The sequence below is a fragment of the Parasteatoda tepidariorum genome, chromosome X1, assembly GCF_043381705.1.
Source record: "Parasteatoda tepidariorum isolate YZ-2023 chromosome X1, CAS_Ptep_4.0, whole genome shotgun sequence".
NCBI classification, from domain to species: Eukaryota; Metazoa; Arthropoda; class Arachnida; order Araneae; family Theridiidae; genus Parasteatoda; species Parasteatoda tepidariorum.
Genome location: NC_092214.1, coordinates 27,529,320 through 27,555,127, shown reverse-complemented (window position 1 = coordinate 27,555,127; position 25,808 = coordinate 27,529,320). Strand labels below are relative to the sequence as shown.

Sequence of the window (25,808 nt, the reverse complement as noted above, 5' to 3'; positions counted from 1 at the left end):
AACATCTATATCGATTCACTATATAAAACGTTATGAAACATTTTCGTCTGTTTCATGAGATTTTTTAATGAATCTTGGATATTTTTGATCTTATTTTAAATCTGCAAGTGGTTTCCTACTACTACAGCTTTTTTGAACGATATTTTTAGCTTATTTTTTGTTGAAATGTACTAGTTTAAAAGCGTTGTATGTAACAGGGGATCGCATAAATTTTGCGAGAGATATCTAGGGGAGTTGGGCACATCATCAGGATTAAAATTGCATAGGAATCCACGCTCGAAAATGTCGTCATACGCCGCTAAGGGCGCTTCCCTATTATGTGTTTCTGAATTGGTCATAATAGGAAAGTACTTCTAACCACGCACGATGACACTTCCGGGCATGAGTTCCTATGCAATTTGAATCCTGTTGATGTGCCCTAACTCCTCTAGAATATTGCTGAAACATTTACTTGTCCTCCTGTTACATGTAATGTTTTTAAACTTGTTTATTTTGACAAAAAATAGACTGAAAATGTCAATTTTAATCAATTTGTAACTTTAGGAGTAAAACTAATTTCACAAATGAAATTAGGCTGCATTCGAATTAGGCTAGATCAAGTGTTTGTATAAATGCAATAAAACATTTGTTCACCAGTGTAATCAATACCTATACATTATATATTGATTGTGTATAGAGTATAGGTGTTGTATACAGTATATGTAATCAATAAAGTGGATATGGGTTGTATGTTACGAGAAAAGAAAATGAATTAATAAAGATGTAATAATAAAATTTTATTGACCATATTCGCTGGTAATGCCTCTATCACACGAGAGAAAAATATGTGCAACTGCAAGTGTAACTGCAAGTGTAAGTGAAACTCTAAGCGCAATTCCTCCGTTCGGAGTTGCCGAAAGGGTTGCTTAATTGCCTGAACGGTTGCATGTAATTGGGTTACCATATTTTGTTATTTATCTTTACTTTTGGCTCATATTTTATTTTATCATATTTTATTATATCATAGTTTCTGAACGATGTTCGTAAAGGGAGGAAAAAGAAATCACAGACGCTGTAGANATCACACGAGCAATTTTTGGAGAAATTTCACTTACAGTTGCACTTACACTTGCAGTTACACTTGCAGTTACACTTGCATTTGCACATATTTTCTCTCGTGTGATATAGCCATAAGTAAGGAATGCACGATTTGTGCATAATATACGAAGAAACGAAAAAATGCGATTTCTCACATTAAAATGAAATTCAATTAGGGTCATAGTTTTCCCTGATCTAAAGCAATGTCATACAGTCATAAGTCATAGTTTCAATGAGGTTGGCTAAAAAGGAATGGTGTATTCTTCACCACTCCTGTAGAAGAAAGTATTCCAACTGCTGAATTGTTTTTTGGAGGTGATAAGCGACAAGCTATCTTTTCTTTTAAAAAGTATCAAACATGTTCCATTGGTTTCATATTCGGGAAACATGCTAGCATATCTTACCGATGGATACCATTGACTAAACAAGAATTTATCTACTAGCTGAGCACAATGTGTACTATCGTTATTATTATCCATAAGTTCTTCTCCAATTGCTGCTGTGCAAGGGTTCACAATATCTTTTAGAATGTCATCCTTACATCACTGGGCCATTAGAGTTTTTTTCCTGATAATAAGGCTGTTGCGGCTATTGATAGAAATATTGTCCCAGACCGTTACTCCACTTACACAAAATCAGGCATTTTCATATACTAATAAGCAATTATTTTGTGATCCACGTACACTTCAGATTATTATCCAGGTTGTACAGTACGCAAGAAAAGTGATCACCTTGAATAAGTTTTGATTTAAGGATCAAATATTGATCTAAGGATCTTAAAGTTCTGAGGATCTAACCTTGAAAATAGTGCGCGGAATATTTTAAGTTACTAAACTGGACATAAAAACGTACCTTCTCTGAATAAAGATGTCTTTTTTTCCCGACTGCCTTGGATTTTTGACTCTCAAAATATAATTGTGGGGGGGGGGGTACAATCTGGAAAATATGGTCCTAATAATTTAATTAGGAAAGCAATAGAAAGACATATAGGCCTCGTAATGTTAATTTCACTTTTTTGAGCCTTTAGATATTCCACTAGAATTTTTTAAGTGAATTAAAAAGTTTTTGCACACAAGTATGAAATTCGTTTATCTACGTAAAAGTAATTTTAAGTAGTCATTTAATATTTAAAAAATGTTTAATAATAGTCAAAATAATCTCAAATTGTAAGTTATACGAATTTCACATCATTTTGAAACATATAATTTAAATAACAAATTAAAATATTTCGACAAAATTGGTTGAATGGTTTTTGAGTTATCCAATTTAAAAAAAAACAATAACGTATATTTTAAATTTGATTTCTCGGAAAGGTGAATAGGATTATTGGAAAATCAGTTATAAAAAATATTAAATGAACTCATTACTTACTTAAATTAAAAATGTTTTTTTCTTTTAATTTATTTGTTCTTAGTTTAAAATCAAGTAAAGTTTTTATTTTTATTTTAGACAATTATAATTGCCACTATGGTACGATTATGGGGCATCCCTAGCCTAACGGTCTCTCCGATCCGCCAAGTGCTCTGTAGAATGGAGGTAGTGGGTTCGAATTCCATAGTAGTCCTGGATGCACCTTGGTGATGTCCCTCGTTAATTTATGCATTGTGTTCTTCAACTTGGCAATGCCATACAAACCGTTTTTGTAATGAGTACTCTCGCTTGCATTATGAAATTTTTTAACAATTTTTGATCGTTTTAGATTGCAATTTTCTTTTAATCAGTTTTGCCACCAAATGTTTTAGAATAGTAATCTAGAAATGAAACTAGAAAGAATCTTTCAAATAGCATGTGTTTACGATCACATAAAAAGAATCATTATACATATTGGCGTTATTGCAATATCCTAGTATTATTAGAAATACTCCTAATAATACCTTTAAAATATATCTCCATTTAAAAAAATATGAAGTTCAATTTATTAATTACTTAATATCGATATTTTTATCATATGATCACCTTCCTCGGCGTTGTTCGCAACCTTCTCCCAAAAATAGTGTAATAGTTTCATGTGACGAAGGCGGAGTCAAGAGCCAACTCCTGGTGAACAAACAATATCTTTGATTTTAATCCTTCTCCAACTTTTATTATCTGTTCTTCAACTTGTCCTCCGGGATGTTTCCCAGACCGTCGCCAACAGCCCATTGTGCAGCTCTAGTGCGACGTAAATGAACTACAACTACAACAACTGTTCTTCAACTTGACGAACGAGCCGCGGTAGCCCAGTGGTTAGAGAATCGGACACCCAATACATGCGATGTACGTTATCGTAAAATCTGTGGAATTGAAAGGCATATGGTCGGTAGCTGAGTAGTACCATGGGTACATAAATTTAGAGAAAATATCCTTCCCCTTCAGCTTTATGTCTAAATTAAAGAAGCGGCCTGGAAATGAGATCAAGGGGACCAAAAATTGTGATGGCATATCTTCATATTATCGTCAGGAATGTTTTGCAGACTGTCGCCAATAGCCCATTATATAGTTCTATAGCGACGTAAATAAAGTATCTGCCTATCTACCTATCAAGTACCTACCAATCAACTTGACGAATGCTTATAAACCGCGTCCCGTAGTGGACTGATCGTAAAGAAACTGTTCACAGTAGAACACCGATGTCAAACATCACTGACTGCGGTCAGTAAGCGGGTGGTTGACCACTTTGATCAGTCTGCGTAGAGATCAAAGGTGTGCGGTATCGGTCCTCGTTAAATTGCTCTACCGTTAAGTGCTTGACTTCTGTCACAGGTCGTCGGGCTACCAAAGCAGAGGAGCCACCCCCTTTGCAGAGGATCAAAATTGTGATGGCATGTCTTCGGATCATCCTCAGGGACGTTTCCCAGACAGTCGCCCATAACTCATTGTGCATCTCTAGAGCGACGTAAATAAAGTACCTACCTACCTTATAAGCCGTCTTTGTAATAAGCACACCAGTCAACATATGTGTGCGTAACAGCAACAAAAAAATAAGTGTGGTGACTACACGACCGAATAATTAGCATAAACTGGCACTATAAATATGAAAAAAGGAGCCTGCCTGGCCTAGCGGCATCTCCCGCCAAACTCAGCGAAAAGCGCTTAGGCAGTGGGTTCGAGTCCCACTGCTACTCAGGATGTAACTTAGTGCTGTCCTTCTCTGTATTGTGCTATCTGTCCTTCTATTTGACAAAGGTTTATAAGCCTAAATTGTGCTCACAAGATTGCAAATGCATATAATTCCAAAAAAAAAAAGTCCCGCAGTGAACTGATCGTTAACACACGGTTTCCAGCATATCACCAAAGTCAAGCATCACAGGCTGCAGTCAGTGTGCGGGTGGATGACCACTTGGATCAGTCTGCGTAGGGACCGAGGGTGTGCGGAATGGGTCCTCGTTAAGCTGTTCTACCGTAAAGTGCTCGACTTCGAACTACCGAAGCGGGGGTGCCATCCCCTCCACAGAGGATCAAAATTGAGATGGCATGTCTTCGGATCATCCTCCGGGATGTTTCCCAGACCGTCACCAATAGCCCATTGTGCAGCTCTAGTGCAACGTTAATGAACTAGAACTAGAACCAAAAAAAATAAATATGAAGAAGTCTTTGTTGTTGTTGTTAATTTACGNACATAAATATGAAGAAATCAATTCAGTTATTATATTTGTTAAATTTTAACTTAAATGTTTCTTTTTGGTTCGAACAGAATTGCAGTAATGATCGATATCACATGCCTTTATTATATGACCGAGTAATGTAAATAATATTAAATAGATCGACTTAAAATATCTTTTTTTTTCAACACATATTTATTACTCTTTTTATTAATTGATTTATAGTGATTTTTTAACTTTAATTTCTATTTTCATAAGATTGGCACTCTGAAAAAATTGTCGTGTTTTGCAAAAATCTTCGAATTTTGTATTGGAAAACACCAAAAAATTTTGTGAATGATTACTTTATTTCGAGTTACAATGAAATCGAGCGTTTATACACAATTTGAAGGGTGTATTTAAACTACAAGAATGGTGAATGCTTACAAGAATTTCGGACTTATTTACACTATTTATGTATTGTTTTTACCTTCGAAAACGTCAATTTCGGCTACGTTTCGAAAAAATCAATTAACAAAGATAATTATTTATTATCGAGCAGAAAAAGTTGTAAGTTTGTAGTCTTCTTAAATGCTGCTAAACATTCCACAGAAACAGAAGTTCACTGTTGCGAAAAGTATGTATGTTTTTCATTGCGTAATAAAGATAATTACATTCTCATGAGATTTACATAAATCTGTTATATTAAATACTTTCATAATATTTCATTTCTATACGTGCCGGTTCCATTAAGTATAATTCGAATTTATTTTGATACTCTCTCAGAGATGTGTATAGGCTAGAGAAACTAATTTTATTTTAAGAATCGGTGAGTGTATTTCTTCCAAATTAATAGATATTGTTGTAAATTGTACTATAAAAATAACATTCCAATTTTTACGGGAATTGCAATTTATTATCCTGTTTTGCCAAATGTTTTAGTGTTACTAAACACTAGAATTAGTGGAAAATACCTTAAACAAAAATGAGAGTAAGGAAACTTTTGTTGTGCTTCACTACATCAAAAATTATTTTTAGTATTCGATTACAACAAGAATTATTTTTGGTATTTAATACACCATTTTTGGTGTAAAGACATACTAAATTCTTTTTTATAACTTAAATTTTTATAAAAATACAAAGAAGGGATATTATTTTCCCAAACAGTCTGTTTTGTTTTGTAGAAACCCCAATACAGCAACCCTTTCATTATAGCGACCCAAGTTTGCTATTCCGTCAAAGCAATTTTATTATTACGCACTTTAAATTAATTTTCTTTCCAATATAGCTACGGAAATTCAGTTTCATTTTTTTTGTTTCCTCGTAAATCACTTTATAAATTAGTGTCAAGCATTTTTGAGCTTTCAAAATAAATGTTTCGATTAACTTCAAGTATATGATTTAACTTAAGTTTTAAAAAATTATTAAAAGCATTTCTTTTCATGCTACCATATATTAAAGATCTAACATTTTCAATGAATGCACCTTTTGAGTGTAGGAAGTGAAGAATCCTGAGATTTTTTCTGCAGGTGATTAGGATCTATAATCAAAATGTGGTCATAATTTGGATTACTTTACAGTGATAATCAAAATTGTACATTACTGCATTGTTAATTAGTTTAAAATAATGCATTCACGATTTTGGTAAATTTCTTTTCTTGTAGGGTGCAACAAATTTATCAATCGCGCTTTTTTTTATTTGAAAATTTTATTCAATTTTTTTGTGAAATTTTCGCCACCTGAAACATGCGTTATTTATCTATTTTTACACACACTAACTGAGTGAAGCCTCCAGGAAAGATCACATCTATGTAACAACCTCCTCCATTTACGACCACTTTTGGGATACACAGAATTTTTCAAATTGACAAATATTTAGAGAAAACATTTAGGAGAGATCATCAAAACCTCTCCTAGTGACCGGGCAATCTTTCTCACCAAATGCAGAAAAGGTTAATTGAGAAAATACGAAAAAATATCAAAACAAAAAATGTTAACGAAACAAATAAGTAAATTAAGATGTATTCAAATTATTTATTTGAGGGTCTTATTCAGAGAGTTTTTTAAGCTATCTCTGAAAGATCTACAACTTCATGTTGTAGTCAGAGTGCACTAAAGACAATGCTACGAATGATTTATTTTTAGAGTTGAAAGTTAAATTAGAAAAAAGTTATTTTAGGAAAAATAAGCATCTCAAACAAGCTTTAAAGTTAACTAATTTTTATGGTATAAAATTAAATGCTGACTTAAACAAAAATTCTAACTGTTTATTTATTTAAAATAGTTTTATCTTTCATGATTTCATTTTATTTTATAACCGTCGTTGAACAGCCGACCCAATCTTATGGGTTTATCTTATGGGTTAATCTAATGTTCAACTCCGTTGCCTTGTAATTTTGAACCCCATTCAGAAGACAAGGGAACTCCTGGATCGAGTATTGGGACAAATTTGCCTTCGTGGAGGACTTTTGATGGAGTTAACCCGCATTTGCATTACATGGAGAGGAAGACCACGAGAACCTCCCACGGTTAGCCTAACAGCAAGGGGACTCCAACCCATGATCCGTCTACCACTGAGGATATTTTACGTAAGCACTGTGGTCGGTGCAAGCCGGATGCGGAATTCGTATCGACTGGGATTCTAACCCGGATCTAACCCGGACTGGGATTCTAACCCGTATCTTTCATGATTGGTGAATTTATTTTTACCCATAATATGTCAGTAGGGATCATTTTTATTGACGCTAAATTTTATTCCTCGATACGGTTTTAATGACGCCTACGCAAGGGGCATTTCCGCACGAAGAAAAATACCCTGACTAAAATGAAACTCGTTAGTGAAAAATCATGTAACTTTGATAACGTTTTGAAGTCAATGCAGGTAACCCCTACGAACGGCCAACCTCTAATAACGACCATTTTACTGTGGAACAGAGAGTGGTCGTTCCAGAGAGGTTTCACTGTATAAAAACAAGTTGCGATATTATTAATTATTCTGTTAGTTTCCTAATTATTATTTAAATATAGAATTGTTTTGTCAAAATTAGTCTAGCATTTTTAATTATGTAAATATTTAAGGTATTTTTGTTTACTTACGATAGAACGACTTCACGTTATCAAGTGTGATTTCTTTTGAGTGACCGGGGTCATTATACTGAAATTAAATTGTTTCTACAAAAACTGAACCATGGCTGAAAAAACACGATTTGCACTGTCTCAATCTTAATCCTCCGAGAAGATTTAACTGTATTATATGATATATGAAAGCTTTTTTGAGCATATTTCTGAACTTTTCTTTTGGCCGTACGATAAGCAACTGGCCATTGAACAGCTGTTCTGGTTTTCAGTGCTTGAGGGGAAAATGCAAATAAAATCTGTTGTACACATTTATCCGTTGTAAACATGTAAACATTGATGAAGGTTGACGATTAGAGCGCAGAAATTTGATCATTAGAACAAATATTATTGTGTGTAATTGTTTTTAGGGTCGCTATCTATCAACACAAATACCATCTATATATTCGAACGCTCCAAGTAAATTAGTGAGCTAAACTTAGTGAGGGAAAATTTTGTTGACATAAAATTTTTTGATCTTACTTTGAAGTAATTTCCATTCAACATTTTCATTGAAACTATGATTACCAAATTTTATTGAAAAGCCTAGTTACGATATGCTTCCTCTAAACAGTTATTTGTCTTAAAAATTATTTCTTCTAACAGTAGCAAACCTATGTGTATCTGACAAATGTGTATTATTCGAATAATTATTAAGCAAAATATTGTTGTTCATTAAACTTAAGATACTGTTAATTGAAATATAACTAACAATCATTCATTTAATAATTTTTTTAAAAAAATATCAAATAGATTTAACGCTTGAAGCTAAGGGTTTGTTCTGGCGAAATTCGAATCCTTTAATGAATCCTTCACAAATTATATAATCGGGAAAATGGATCTTTTATAAAATATTTTATAGTAAAAGTAAACCTTCCACAATATGTTTTATTTTAAAAACAGCCCGTTCATAATATTTCCCATTTTAAAAACTGACTCTTTACAAAACATTTTCTTGAAAAAACGAGCTGTTATGTCATTTTTGAATGCTTTGCGTGTAATAGAATTATTTGCAAAAAATTTATTGATCTATACTATTTACAGAGTGAAATTTACTAACCTCTACGTAATGATAAATTTTGTAAGTATCATATTCTTAGCGTGAATATGACAGTTTCAAAATTCTGAGTACGGATTCAAATAATTCCGAGATTTTTCACAAAAATGGGAATTTGCAAAAATGGAAATTTCCATTGCAAATCTGAGCTGATTTTCGAAAGCATAGGCATACACTCCTTCCAGACTGAAATTGCTAACCCCTACATAATGAAAAATTTTGTAAGTGTCCTAATTCTGAGATTTTTCACAAATTCACAAAATGGGACCTTTTATAAAAAAAAATCTGATCTGATCTCCAAAAGCATAGACCTATACTTCTTCCAGAGTGAAATTTACTAATCCCTACACAATAACGAATTTTGTAGCTGTCATAATTCTGAGCGTGAAAAGAATCATAATCCGTCGAAGAGCTTTAACTGTATTATGTGATATCAGAAAGTGTTTTTGAGCATATTTTTAACTTTCCTTTGGTTGGACGAAAAGTAACTGGTCATTAAACAGCTGCTCTGATTTTCAGTGTTAGAGAAAAAAACAGAATCAAATGTGATCCGTTCGCCAAATGTGGTAAACGCTCGGCAATTTCACTTCTCAGAAAATCATACGTAGGTGGATAATATAGAAAAGAGTTTTTCTGAATGGCGGCTTCATCTAATATACCACAAACACGGTTTTATAGTTCACCCATGAAGCTTTTTGTTGTTGCATTGCTATCCAGCTTAAAAAATCTCGACAATAGCACGAGTAAGTACTGTTTAACTACATTCAATGCAAATGTCATTAATTATCGACGGCGTTATATGCTACTTGATTGAATGATGTGATTTGTTGCTCTTATTATCGCTAGATTTAGTTTAATGTCATTTAAATGTGACAGCAGAGATGTGTGGGTGTCTGGGGCAAACTCCTTGGCTAGATGCCCCTGAAGAGGGGGTCACTGGAATGAGTAAATAAAAACCTATCTAAATAATAAGAAAAACACAAGCATTTTTTAATATAAGGATTTAAAGTTTTATTAATATGTATTTTAATTTATTTTTTTATGCATATTTTAAGGTAAAATTATTCTATGATAAGAAAATATTTTTCAATCGGGACATTTCTTTTTTGTATTTTAATGCATTAAAATTTTATTACTAAATTTGTTTGAAAATTATGTTGCATTCAGAATAAAAATTTTTCCTCTGACAATATTTACATATTGAAAAGTTTGATTTCATATTAAAAATAATAGTTATCAAGTTTAAATTCCTATTTTAATTTCGTTTTTTATGTGAATTCAAGTAGAAATTATTCTATGATAAAGAAGGCTTGCAGTCGTGATTTTTCTCTTTAGTACTTTAGCGTTCCAATATTTTTATTAGTAAATTTGTTAGAAGACTATATATTTATCATAAAATATTTTTCTTGGGCCAATATTTAGCTGATCAAAAGCTGGATTTATATATTATGTGTTCATAATATTAAAAATAATAACTATAGATTTAAAGATTTAGTAAACAATAGCTTTTGCGTTCTGAGTACCCTGTTTACTATACAAGACAACTTTTTCCCCCACTTATCTTCTCTCCGTAGTAATTAAAATTGGAAGGAAGGAGAAATGACTGATTTCATTCATTTCTGATCAATTATTTATTAATTTGCAATGAATCGTAAAATTATAAATTTATATTTCTAATTCGGTTGACGTATATTTGAAATGATTTTTGTTTACATCCTTATTGTTTGAAGAAAATGAATCAAAACTGCATTTTTTTATGATGAAATTTTAATATTTTTCTGATCTGTAATTTTATCTTGGTCGTCGATTGGATGTCCCCTAGGATGGGTGCCAGTCACCTCCTTCCCATCTTCCGCTTAAGTGATTCCTAAGAAAGGGATGAAGGAAAAATAATTTTTATTCAACTTTTATTTTTGTTAGCACAAGTTCAGAAACTCTTATATAATATTGTATTTTTTTCCTAAGAAATTCAAGCAGTTTTATTATTTCCTATAAGAGCTTGTAATATAATTTTTAAATACCATATTTAAGAAACAGTTTAGTTGGTCTTCAAAATAAAATAACTTGATTCAGGTCACGTGATTAGGCTTGAAAGTCGGACAAAATGGGATTCGTTTAGGTGCGGGTATGAGGGTCAATAAGATATACAAATAAGGGATCTAAGACATGTTAAGGTCAAATTTTTTTAATGTATTTTTGACTTCGATTAGGACAAGATTCGGGCACAAGTATAAAAAAATCAGTCACTTCATTCGGTCTCACACTATCTTTGAGTTTGTGGGAGGGCACCTTTCCCTTAAACAGTGGATCTAACCTTTACCGGTCGGATGATCATTTTAGCTGCTTACCGAAGCAAGAGAAGATAGCGTTTCCCCTCCCAATGCCTCACACCCACCCGCCCTTAGTCAACTCTTTCTCTTCGTAAAAAAAAAATAAAATGATAATAAACCTTTACTGGTAGCTGAAATTGATATTGAACCGACAATTGGTATTTATAACAAAGCAAATTGATGTTTGTAAAATATAGTTTAAAGTAAGCAATATTAGTTCTATAGTTGTCGTGGGCTTTTAAGCAGGTCATAATAGGGAAGAGCTCCTCACCGAGTAAGATGACATGTCCAGACATGGTTTCCTATACAATTTTAATCCTGATGATGCGCTCTAACTCCCTAAGATGCTTGTCGCAGCATTTACGAGCGATCCCTTGTTACACATAAGGTTTTCTAACTTGTACATTTTGAAAAAACATAAGATAAAAATGTCATTTTAAAAAAAGAATCTGTTGTTTTGATGATCATATGACTATATTTTGATCATATGACTGGGGATATTTCAAATTTGAAATTAATTTCTTCTGAAAGTAATTTCAGATTTGAAAACTCCACACCCGAGTTAGGCAAGATCAAATATTTATATAAATGTAGCAAAAAATTAATTCCCCAGTGTTCTCATTCATTTTAAGCCAATAGATACAGTGTTAATATTTAAATCATCAGAAAGTTGTTATGCCCAAAATTTTTATACTAGCTTTTCATCTACTACGAAACCTTATAATCTTCTTTACTTGAAGTTTATGAATAGTAGTCATAATCAATCGAAAATTTTTTTTGTTAGACTAACGTAATATTCAAGAAAATGGAAAAAAATAATTATTTTTTGAGGAAGAAAGAACGCTATTACTCCAAAACAATATGTGTTAAATATTATTTCGAATTATATACTTTTCAAAGCCTATCGATTAAATCCTTTGTACCGTCATTTTTTTCGAGCTATGTTAAAATATTTTTGAAGGTGAGATTTATATTTAATCCAATTTTTTTTGTTGCTTTTTTGGGGTGGGGGGACATGACTGGGATTCCAAAATGTTACTTACTGCAAATAATTGATCTTATAATTGCTTCTATGTTTATAAAATCGTTGTAACTATTTTGTATTTCTTAAAGTCATCAGCAGATTGCCTCACAAATCATCGGTGGGAAAAAGCTCCTCATTAATATTTTAAAAATGACTGAGGTTGGTAGGAATTACAGCTCCCAGAGCCTTATAAAGGATTAAGTAAACCGTATTGTTCAATACTATTATATCAATATAGTTCTTTGGTGTTGTGGCTTAGAGCAGACATATGGCTGGAACCGTAAAAAAGCTTTGATGCTTAAGAGTAGACAGACGGTTGGAACCGCAAAAAAGCTTGGATGTTTAAGGGTAGACAGACGGTTGGAACCGCAAAAAAGCTTTGATGTTTAAGAATAGACAGACGGTTGGAACCGTGAAAATAGCTTTGGTCGCTGAGAGCAGACAGACTACCACAAAGGGTTAAAATTCAAATAGCGCAAGCTAATTTGCCCGAAGACAGCGTTCTCACAGTAACGTTAAGGATAAATATATATTATATTTTACTATAATAAATGGAGTATCTACTAGATGTTTGCAAGAAATAATTAATAGATATTTTAATTTGGAGATCTTAAGTTCCTACAGTGGTTTACTTTATTTAGATAGTTGCATTTTCACTACCCAAAAGTTCCAGGATGCTCATATTTTGTTTTTGTCTTTCCCACCATGTTTTTGTCAAATATAGTTTCCAGCCTCTCTTCAGTTTGCTCATGCAATATCGTAAGATTTTAACATGAGTTTAATGTTGTATGGCTGTTGCGTTTGAGTCTTGTGNCAATACTATTATATCAATATAGTTCTTTGGTGTTGTGGCTTAGAGCAGACATATGGCTGGAACCGTAAAAAAGCTTTGATGCTTAAGAGTAGACAGACGGTTGGAACCGCAAAAAAGCTTGGATGTTTAAGGGTAGACAGACGGTTGGAACCGCAAAAAAGCTTTGATGTTTAAGAATAGACAGACGGTTGGAACCGTGAAAATAGCTTTGGTCGCTGAGAGCAGACAGACTACCACAAAGGGTTAAAATTCAAATAGCGCAAGCTAATTTGCCCGAAGACAGCGTTCTCACAGTAACGTTAAGGATAAATATATATTATATTTTACTATAATAAATGAAGTATCTACTAGATGTTTACAAGAAATAATTAATAGATATTTTAATTTGGAGATCTTAAGTTCCTACAGTGGTTTATTTTATTTAGATAGTTGCATTTTCACTACCCAAAAGTTCCAGGATGCTCATATTTTGCTTTTGTCTTTCCCACCATGTTTTTGTCAAATATAGTTTCTAGCCTCTCTTCAGTTTGCTCATGCAATATCGTAAGATTATAACATGAGTTTAATGTTGTATAGCAGTTGCGTTTGAGTCTTGTGCAATTTACACGTCCAAATTTAAGACTTCCAAAGTTAATTATGACTGACGTCAAAATTTGATTTTTAATCAATTTTTGCTGAAAAATCAGATTTTAAAATACGAAATGCTTCATTAATCAAGCTATTAATATTTTTCTAGGAAATTTATTTTTTCCAGTCATTGTAATTCGGGTTTTGCTTAAAACTCCGTTTTCCCCTGACTGAGGCTCTGTTGGAAAAGAAAAGTAATTTAATTCATTAGTAGAAAGATGTGTCAACATTATGCTAGAGTGTGATAATGTAAAAAAACGAAATGAAAAACGCAGAAAAAAAAAACAAACTAAAATCGTGTCACTAAAATTTATTCGAATAGTATTTTTGTAGAGTAACTTGCTTACTTTGTGACTAATAGAGTGGTATTTTCTTTTTTTTAAATTCATTTTAATTTTATTCATTGGATCCCGCAATCTATGAATTCTTCAATTATTATTTTAATAATTTTGCTGCTTTATCATCTTATACAATAAGTATTCTCTAAACTGTAATTTTTTTCTGAAAAAAAATTTTGATTTTACAATCTCTTTATCTCTTGCATTCGTTTCACCAAGTTATTGCAAGCAAAAACAGCCCAGGTGTTTAATAGATATTTTGTGAGCTTTTTTTTATACTGGCCAATATTGGTTGACTGAAGGTACATAAAAGAACAAAAATACAAGCATAAGTTACCCAATTTCTTTAATTTTCTTTTAAAAAATCTTGTTCAAAAATTGATAAATATTCATTTTTATTAGTAAAAAATATTTTTAAATAGTTACAATTTGCATCTCTTAACAAATAGAAACAAATGTAACGAATAGAAAAATACTATAAAAACATTATCAATGTTCTGAAAAATATCCCAAACTTCACTTGTGTTCAGTTTTCATTAATTTTAAATACTCTTTTTTGTGTTTATTTTTCGATTATACTTTCAGGGATAATAGCAATTGCAGTTTTACTGAGGCAACGATTTTGTCAATATGTCGTGGACCACATTTATCAAAAGAAGACAAACGCCTAATAAAAAACTGGGCAACGGACGAAGAGCTGTGTTAAGTCATTTTTAGCTAAAGACAATTAAGAGTGACTATTTTATTTCCAGTAATCTTTAGCGACTGAATTTTTCGAAAAAAAAAGAATATTTTTTACTCACATGGGCTTATTTTTTCAAACAAAAAATTTTTAGGCCAAATTTTTTAAATTTAAAATCAGAAACGTCTTAACGCAAAATCAGGAAACAAAATTACTAGTTTTCTTTAAATAAGGCTAATTTGAAGTTAATCTCAAATATTTCTTGTCATGTTTAAATTTTTATTAAATAAAAGATGTAGAACTATAAGTAGAAATATGACTATGTTTTTAATTCTGTTTTTAAAATGTTTAAATTTTCTCCACACTTTTTCTGTACTTAAAGTTTTCAAAAAATAAACAATAAAACATTGGAATAAAATAATGTAAAATAATTACTAGTATAAAAGAGTTGACAAGAACATTTCTTAGCACAAGTATTTAGTTACTCGCCTAAAGGTGTAAAGAAGAGCTTTGTTTAGAATAGAAAATTAATTATGAGCATAAAGGAATGGAGAAAAGCGTTTCCTAGAAAAGAGGGTTTCTTAGAAAAGAGAATTAGTTTTTAGCATAAAGATCTAGAGAATAGTGTTTTTTCAATCTAAGACAAGATCACTACCAGGAACAATTCCTTCACTAACCTTGAAGCGCTTTTTATTATTTGAAACTATATTTGAAAATTAATACTTCAATAACCAATTAGGTAAATAATAATATCATCAGGATACTTAGTTAGTTTGACGAGAATGCATTTTAATTCATCAATTAAATCCTTTAAAAGTCTAGAATAATTGCGAATAATGATAAAACATAAATGCTCATTTATAATAGTGTTTTCGAAATCTTTTTAGACTTTCTGATTATAATTCAAGAAAGGATTTTTCAATAATTGGAAAAGGAAAGCTTCTTTTTTTACTGTCAAAAATCAGTGATAGTTAAATGAATTTTGATTTTTTGAATAGAGAAATATTGTGAATCATCTACAGATTTATTATTACTGAACAATTAATTAATAAATAAATAAAGAACATTGCAACAGATTCCTTATTTTTCAAAAAATTCGCGGTTTTTTGAAATTGGCGCAAGTTAACTTTAAGTTTCAGATTTTATAATAAAAATCCATTAATTAATGATTACAAATTTTAAACTTAGACTTTTTATAAATTTTAAGTTAAATAATAGAAAATAATTATTAGTATTTTTATTTCAAACTCTCTTTCGATGAACTATAAATTTTAAACTACGTTGAATAGTTTTAGATGAGTGCAATTTGTTTTGGGTGTGTGATCGAAATTGTAAAATTTTTCATTATTCAAAATTTCTATTTACTTCCGAATGCATTTTAAATTTTGGTGCATATGATTATAGAATCACTAATTTTCCTCGGAAGAAGACTCTTGCGATAAGCGTAAAATATGTCGGGCTGTATAGGAAATACAGACATCTTTTCCCATTAGTCAAATATTGCAGTGGTGGTTTGCAAGAAGTCGAACTTTTCAATTAGCCTACGACATATGCATTATTTTCGCTCATTTTATAACGGCATTCCATTAATGATTTCAGGGGTAATTTGGTTACTTTCCTCTAATTTATCGTTTTAAATAGTTTTAAATTAACGTTTTGTGAACTGCCAAATATGTAAAATCCTTAAATAATCTTTATTCTAAGAGAAGGATGCATAAAAATTCACTATTTCTAGCGAATAACAACTTTTATGAATATTGAAATACTAAATATTGAATTTTCTTTCATTTTTTTTCTTCAAATTTCAACTCATTTTTCGGTTCGAAGAGAAATTTGTAATCACTGTAGTTCAAGTTATTAAACTCTATGTACTAATTTTATATCTTAAGCCTGAAAAGTTAACATTTTTTTCAGTAATTAATTTGTAAACAATGTCATTCATATTTTCGGAAAAAAAGCTTTCAGATTTTTAAGAAAAGATATTTATATTTCCATGCTTTTATTAGAAAGGTTTCGGTGAACAAATTGACAATGCTTTAAAAATTAATACTCTTCTGAAGGCACTTGCACAAACTATGTGTCGGTTAAATATTTATTATTTACTAAAATATAATTAAGATTATTTTTCTAAATTCTGAATAAAAAATTATTCTAAACTGAGAGGGAAAGCTTCTTTTATTCACAAGTGAGCTAGCTAAAGCTTCAGTGTTTCGAGAAATAGATTAAATTTGTATGTAACAGAATCTGAAATGACCTACATATTTAAAAAAATACTAAAAGTATATTCCTCGAATTGAGAAAGATACAGCGCTTTTTGGACTAGTTAGATTTTGAATACTTTAAACTGTATTTTCAACAAAATTTTTTTTTTTTCTCGCTTGCAGAGTTAACTTTTTCTATTTTGAACCTATTTTTCAACAATTTAAAAGCTCCTTTGCTATTTATGAATTTTTCGCTTCTTGCAGGAGTTTGTTTATTCCGTTTGTAGACTTTTATTAAATGATAAAATCAAAAACTATAATAATTATATCAATCAAAAACTATAAACCTAATAACGAAAAACCGCTAAAACGTAAAGCGAAACTACACTATGTTGTTGAAATTTCGGACAAAGCTTTAACTTTGAAAAATTGACATCGATGGAATAGGGTATTGGAAAAAATGGATACATGTTTAAATGAACCTTTAATCAAATGGATATAGCATGATATTTACTTTTGAACAAATAAACTATCCTGAAATAATAGATGACGCGCTTTCAGTTTTTCTAATTTTTTTTCAGACTTTTCAGGAAATACTTGAATTATTTTATAATTTTAGAGTTGTTAAATTCATGCGATTTCAATTACGTATCTGTAAAATTTAAAGATTTCAGAGGTTCGAGGGATTGGCAATATAAACTACGAACGAAAAAGTGTGTTTTTGAACACCTTATGCCAAAAAGGGTAGCAAAAAGCTCGTAACTTGTATCAATTACTTTGCTTATCAAATGGTAACAAAATATATCGGTCCCTTAAACCTCCTGAGGCCTTTGGATTTTATTGATACGTATATGAAATCGCGTGATCTAAAAGCTTTCAATCACATCTAAAGTTTTAAAATAATTATGAGTAGTTCTTGATAAGTTTGAGAAAAAAAAATTTCAAAAACTGAAAGTATTTCTTCTATTATTGTAGGGTAGTGTAAGCATAAGCTTGAAATACATGTTTTAAAAATAGAGTATAGATTAAATTGCGTGTTTAGGAAAATGGATATAGCTATTTAAGACTTTCCTTACGAGACCGTATTTTGCCTATGTCAACGTCAGTTAGATAACCAGTCAAATCTGCGTCAAACTGCCACGGGCTAATATTCCATTGACCTAGAGAGGACCTATAGTTCCATTGACCTATAGTAAGCCTCTAAAAGTACATTTTGAATGCGCTTAATACGATTTGTAAGTCTATACATATTTATTTATAATACTTTTATTTTATAACCGTCGTTGAACAACCGAGCCAATGTTTGAGTTTATGACTACAAATGCTCAACTTCGTAGCCTTGTAATTTTGAACCCAATTCAGAAGACAAGGGAACTGCTTGATCATTGTTTGTAAAAAATTTACCTTAGTGGAGGACTTTTTGATGGAACTAACCCGCATTTGCGTTACATGGAGAGGAAAACAACGAAAACCTCCCACGGTTATTCTGACGGCAAATGAACTCTAACCATGCTTCGTCTACCACTGAGGATATTTCACGTGAGCACAGTGGTCGGTAAAAGCCGGATGCGGAATTCGTATCGACCAGCCATTGCTGGGATTCGAACCCGGTTCACCTCATTGGAAGGCGAACGCTCTATCTTCTGAGCCATCACAGCTCCATTTATAATGCTTGCCAAGTCTCCAAATACGTTGTTAAGAAGAGCTTAAAGAAGAAAAGCCGAACATCAGCTTGCGGGCATGAAACGTGCAGATTTCGCGACGAGATGCACCTTAGTGGAGTTAATTCAGCGGAGTCTACTGTCGTAACGAAAGGATTAAAAAAAAAAAAAAGGAGATAACATAGATTTCATTTTTTAACTACAGTCATGACCATTGTATTTTAAAAAAATTAAATACAAAAATTCGTAACGTTAAAAAAAGGAAGAAAAAAAAACAAGTTTTAAAATTATCAAAATAAAAAGTTCACCGACAATTAGTGACATAAATTAGTTGAAAAGAAAAAATCCTATATGTCTGACTATGGGAAAAATTTTGTGTTGTGAAAATGCCATTTATAGTTTACGAAGAGCTTATTGCATTCATCTTAGGACAATTTCAAAATAATAAATAAATTAAAATTAAATAAAATATATGAATAAAAGTGCTGAATCTTTATCAGTCATTATATGATTTTAAGCATATACGTTTAGAACACAATTTTTTCACAAATTTGCATCATTTTTTATACTCATAAAACTTAAAAAATGCTATTTTTTTAAAATTATTAGGGTGAAGATTAAAAGAAAAAAAAGTAGATTTTTTCCCCTTACTCCAGATTATACCTTAAAATACAGATATTTAAGTAAAATAATTTATTGAAACTCATTTTAAGTCGATGAGAAAAGAATTAATTAATAAGCTTCTTTTAAGTGGATCTCGAGAGTTAAAGACGTGTCGTACTTAACTTAGACAATTTAATTCCATTGCAATCTGTGTAAACATTTTCTAAAATATCATTTTTAATATTCAACTTTCAATTTATAACATAGACACTTTTAAATGTCATTTAAATTTCATCAAGAGCCTGTATATTGGGGTTTATAATATCAAAATGTTCTATTGTTCTTCATTCGAGATCTAGTTATTTTCTTTATATTTGAAAAGACAATTTCAAAAGGGAAGAATATATAACGATAGTTTAACCATTATTAAAGAAAATTTAAATCATGGATTAATTTTATTAACACTTTATATAGTGTATTACAATTTATATTTCTACCTAGGTCTATAAGAGATGAGCGAAGTACAAGGCATTTTCGAGCAGGTTCGGAAAAACCGTGTATTTGGCGCAGTATGTCCTTTTTTTGGACCTTGTGCCACTAAACCCTACATTCAATTCAATTTAATTCAATTCGAGCAGGTTCGGCTTCGATAGCTGAAGGAGTTTCCGAGTGGGTTTACGCATGTTAACAAAAAGGAGCTCTCAATCGTATTCGGTCTCGCTAGCTGAAAAAAGTTTTCGAGCGTGTTCAGTCTCGTTAGCTGAATGGAATTTTCTATCGGGTTCAGTCTCATTAACTGAAAAGAGGTTTCGAGGGGGTACGGGCTCGTTAACTGAGTCTCCGCGCGGGCTCGGTAGCTGGATATTTTGATTTTCAAAATTATAGCTCTTATAACCATACATTTTGTAACAAATACAAAACTGAAAAGTAAATTTAACCAAATTAAGGGATTTTATGAATCGCGATATGGGTTCTAATGAAATTCGATAAAATTTTTAAAATGTTTTTCAGAACTGTCACTCGTTTTACCATTTATTTGGTAATTTTAATTTTTTGATATCTATGCCTCTTATAAAATATAATAATAATTGTTTACACTTCTGTGGTTTATTTAAAATGACGATTAATTTTAATGGTTGATAAGAGTTAGATTACGGTTAACCATGCTTTTTTCTAATATGTTTCTCAATTATAACTAGAGGTAAAGGGATATGAATGATGACTTAAAATGTTTAATTGAGGTGTTTTAAAGATACTAAACTCAGACTCATACTATGGTGTCAAATTTTGGTGTTATCCATCTTTTATGAGGGTAGTGGCATATATTTATTGACATACATATGTAAGTTTGTTTGTAAATACAAAGAGAGTTTAGCCGGGATACTGTGATAGGGAGTTGGACCCATGTCAGAGAGGTCCTGAGTTCGAGCCCCGCTGATCGAAGACTTTCCGTGTACAAAATGGTGACTGGTGCACGCTAAATCTGTCGGAGTCACAAAGTCTTCCAAGTTGCCATAACAAATCAATACATACCTCTGAGGGTGCTAGATAGGAGATTGATCGTGCTCTAGTTCAGATCAAAATTACGATCTGCGGTAGAATGAATGGTGTTTGAATGTATCCTCCCTGTAAAACGGGATTTGACGTATGTATGTTGTTCCCTGATCATTCTTAGGGGTGTTTCCCAGACCATCGAAAATAACTCTGCAACTCTAGTGCAACATGAATAAAAGTACAGTACAGAACAAAGAAAGTCTTAAAATTTCTATTCAGTTTAAAAAACGAATAGCACAATTTTACGAAAGACAGTAAGAATATACGGAATGTACCTCCGATGTTATGGCGGAGTTCGAACCCACTACATCTAAGCTTCAGAGAGGGGTTCGGAACAGCAATAAAACACGGCGAAATGCAAGTAAAACAATAATGTATAATTGGGGACTCTATTGCAGCGGGGTGTTGTCCTTCTGCCAAACGCTTTGAAACGTAGAGGTAGCGTGTTCAATGTATTCATGCTATCTTTATCTTGTACTATCTGTATTTCGATTTGACAAGAGCATATAAGCCGAGTTTTGTAATGAGAACTCAAGACTGTGTATATGAACAAATTTAAATAAATAGATGCATCCAGGGTTGCGGTGGGAATCGAACCCACTAAATCTTGCTTCCATTTTAGGATGTTGGGACAGCCCTGATGCATAACAGTTCATAGTTTTAAATATTGGTAGATTTTAGCTTAAAGCTTGCATAGGACAAAAAAGACAATTAACCGATAAAAAACAAAGTTATCAGGAGTTTACTGAATAAAATATAGGTTACAAAATATACTAGTACTGTTAAATTACTGTATTTTAGTAAAAATTTCCAAATTTTACCACGTTTACTACCAAGCAGCATGGTAATAAAAAACATATTTTATTGTTAATTTTACCAAAACGTCATTACCAAAGCGCTTCGGTATAAATTACTGTGCTTTTTGGTGTTCCCAAAAAGCCAGAAACATGGTAAATTTTACCATATTCTGATTGTTAGGGCCATACTTTCTTTCTTAGTGCTCTTTATAAAATATATACAACAATAATTTAATTTTAAATATATAAAATGCAAAAACCTAAACGCAGTCTGTTGAAGATGCATAGATATGATATGTAGATATTTTCAGAAATTCACAAAAACATTTATAAATAAATAAAACATAATGAATAATAATAGTTAAAATGAAAATAATAACTTATCGATAAAACATAATAAGTAATGATGATTTGATAAAATAAAAATAATAGATAAAATATAAATAAACTATAGAAATTTACATAAAATTTGTATGATATCTTATATGCTGTTCTATACAACTACAGTTGCTATAGTGCAGTGGGCAAAATAAAGAACTGATCACCTTAAATAACTTTTGATCTAATGATCGGATCTTCACGTTCTAGGACCCAATCAAGATGATTCAGGGGGGGGGGAATCATAAATGTGCAAATTGATTAGTGCAGGCGATATTTTAGGTTGCGAAATCAGATACAAAAACGTGATTTCTCTGAATAAACGCACCTTTTCTCGACGGATTCGGATTTTTGATCCCCAAAATATGGGGAGTAGCAGCAGTCTGCGAAATATGGTTGTTTTAGTTTTGTCAGGAGAGAGGAAAAATTTAAAATCCCTTAATATTAATTATATTTTTTCCGTATTTTGCCATATCTTGAAAACGTTTCAAGAAAATTGAAAAATTGTGGCTCACAATTATAAAGTTTGTTTATCCAAAGATAATTCAATGAAAAATATAACTTTTTTTAAAAATATTTATTGTTTTTTATAATTTTATTTAATAATGGTCGAAAAACATTTGAGTTGTAAGGCATAAACGTTTTTGCATTATTTCAAAAAATGCAATATTAAATGCCAAATTTCAAAGTTTGAGTGAAATCGGTCGAACAGGTCCTGAGAAATCAAATTTCAAAAATGTCGTATTTTAAAAATTCGAATTCAATTTCTCTGGAACTATGCGACTGATTTCACTCAAATTTTGTATTTTGCCATGTAAAATTAAATTCTTCAAAACTATGTAAAAAAATTTATACCTTACAATTCAAAAATTTTTCGACTAATATTAAATAAAATAATAAAAAATTATAACTAATTATTAAAATTTATTTTTTGCATTGAATTATTTTTAGATAAATGGATTTTATAATTGTGTGTAAAAAATTTTCAATTTGTTTAAAAATTTCTCGAGGTATGGCGAAATACGCAAAAAGTAAAATTAACATTAATGGATCCAAATTTTGGACCGTTCTCTTGACCAAACTATCCAGACCGTATTTCCCAGATGGCGTCTACACCCTATGCTTTGGAATCCGTCGGAAGAAAGGTATGTTTATTCAGAGAAAGTACGTTTTCGTGTCTAATTTCATAACTTTAAATATCGTCTGCGCTAATTAATTAGCATATTTGAGGTCACCCCTTGGAAACATTAAGAATGATTCCTGAACATGAAGATTCGTTCATAAATGAAAAGCTATTAAGGATGTCTGTTTTTTATTTTGCATACTGTATACTAGGGTGCCTTGTTTTTTCAACTTTTTTTCTGAGTGAAATGTAATACCCGACAAAAAAGGCAAATCTCCAAAGGAACATTACAGATTATATACAGGGCCGTGTTTAATCTTAGCGAGGCCTCTCACCGAGGTTTAGCACTCCCTCGAACCATTACGTTTGAGTCTTAAAACGTAAAAATGCGATGATTAAGATCAAAAGTTATACAAGTGGTCCGTTTTTTATTTTGCGCACGGTACATCTGAACTCAATATTTTAGAATAAAGCAGACACTATGCTGATACTTCACAAATTCTGTTTAATCCCGATCTGGTTTAATTTATCAATGCAAAAACAATGAAATGTTGAAACAGAATTTTGTCTCGAATTATGTTCTGCAATGTGTTAAATGAAAAATATTTGGAGAATACTAAAAGTAATGAGTGTAATTTATTTTCTGTTAATAACTTAACTTGCGTTTCTGATTATATATTTTTCTCCAAGATTTGCAGAAATTTTTTGGTTAATAATAAACTTTTTGGATTTTTTATGTATTCATTAATAAGTTATATATACCATTTAAATAGAGTTTCTATAATATTTGTTCTTTGCCATCAACCTAATTTTTTGAGCATCTGCTACCCTTTCTCTTAAGATAAATAAAATCAACAAAAACAAAAAAATTCGAATAAATTTTTTGAATAGCCAACTAGTAAAAAAGTCAACGATTTTTCACAACCGATTGCTAAATAGTTATTTTTGCCTAAATTTTGATGAAAATAGTCATCTTAGTCACATTTATAGTTACCAATGACAAACCTGACCTTTATTTCCTGCTGTCAACACGTAAAACTACTCAAAAGACGTTATCGTTACATGTTAATTTACTCAAATTTATTTAAAATGCTGCTGAGAAACGCCACCTTGATCTTCATATTTATTATAACTTTCAAATAAAACAAATGTGTAAAAATCAGTTTGGTTGAGTATAAATAAGTAAAAAAATATTAAATGTGAAAAATTAAGAACTATTTAAGTATATAATTCGAAAATAAATTAATCTTTAATGATAAATTTTGTGTAGCCTTTCTTGTTGCAAATTTAGACTCTGTATCTTGGTGAATTTTCGACTTTTTTTCAAATATCTGACTCTGATCAGCTCTGAATCAAATTTTTTTATTAATTTCGGGTAGATTCAGAATTAAAATCTTAAGAATCGAATTAACTAAGGTAAATCTACATTCCTGACTCAATTAATAAGGTTAAAAGAAATTGACGCATGTTTTTATGCTTCCTTCTCTTAAAAACTAATATTTAAAAAAAAAACGTATTAGTTTAGAACTATATTTTACATATTTTTGTTTACCCCAAGATTTGCGTTTTATTTAAAACATTTTTGCAACTTTAACCCTTTCTTCACTGACTGGTGAAACTTTTATTCACTTTGAAATGTTCTTTTACATGAGAAAACTTTTAAGGAGCTATATTTATTTAGTAATTGGATTCTTTATATATTGTTCTTTTTTAATTTAACTGCATTAGAATTAATAATGTATGTATAAATATGTACTTTTAAAATGTTTTAATACCGATAATAGTCACGTATCTGGTTACTCTTGTTTATATAGTGCTAAACTACTAAAAAAACTTTTTATCTTAAAAAGGCTGAGTAAGTAAGATAGGAAATAATGTCTGTAATTTTAAAATATCATAAAAATATCACTCGCTTATATTAAATTTTAATATTAGAAATTTCGATATTGTTTGTAAAACTAAGCTACCCCTCTCTCCTCTATGAATAGAGTAACATTATTTAAATAGTGAAAGAAAAATTAGATCTAATGTTAATTTTTTTTATCGAAAATATGAATGTAAGATTGGGTTCCACTTAATATCGAACCCTTCATCATATTTAACTGTTAACAATAATATAAAATGTTTATGAATATATAAATCGAATTTCCAGACTTTCTCTTATAACTTTAACATTTTCTAAATTTTGTAAAATTTGCACTCTAACGCTAGCATCTTTCTTAAGGAAAATACAAATGTAAAATTCAGTTTAACTTCACAATATCTAAGTCATCATGATATATAATTGTTAATGAATATATGAATCGATATATAAAATGATTGTGAACATATAAACTGAGCTATTAGACTGTTAATTACTAAAAACTTGACAACAACATTTTCTATGTTGGGAAAAATTTGAAATATAATTTTATCATATTTCTTTTGAAAAGAAGAATGAGAAATTCGGTAAAAAATCACAGCTTTCTTTTTTTCTCAATATTTAGTCAGTTATAATGCTATAAAATGTTTTTAAATATATGAAATCAAGATGCTCTACTGTCCTCCATAAATAATTTTACAGTAACGTTTTTTTTAGTTAAGAAATAAAAAGGAATCTAATGTTAGCATAATTTTGATTGAATACACGTGTACTAAAATGGACTTCCCCTCCCCATTACAAATTTTTTTTGAAAAAAGAAGCTTATAAAATCGATACTTATAATATTGTCGAATGAGATGCGAATCCCTAATTTTAGGGTTAAATTAAGCGTTTTGATTTGTTGAGAGGGAAAATTCTTACAAAGCGCATCACATTTGAGTTCAATTGTGATGTTATCGCCAACACAGATTCTAACAAGTCCATCTTGGCGAGAAAACTTAATTTAA

General features: G+C 30.8%; 1 protein-coding gene across 2 annotated transcripts in view; it reads left to right on the top strand.

The window, feature by feature from the left end:
- The first annotated feature begins 5,091 nt into the window (after positions 1-5,091).
- Positions 5,092-25,808, top strand: part of LOC107446649 (adhesion G protein-coupled receptor E1) — a 118,547-nt gene continuing 97,830 nt past the window's right edge. Inside the window, exon 1 of one of the 2 annotated variants that reach the window (XM_043043937.2) lies at positions 5,092-5,274. In XM_043043937.2, coding sequence (XP_042899871.1) covers positions 5,229-5,274 — 46 coding nt within the window. In that variant the 5' untranslated portion in view covers positions 5,092-5,228. Of the gene's footprint in view, positions 5,275-9,337; positions 9,552-25,808 lie in introns of those variants that run through there. The other variant, XM_043043936.2, reaches the window with a different exon arrangement.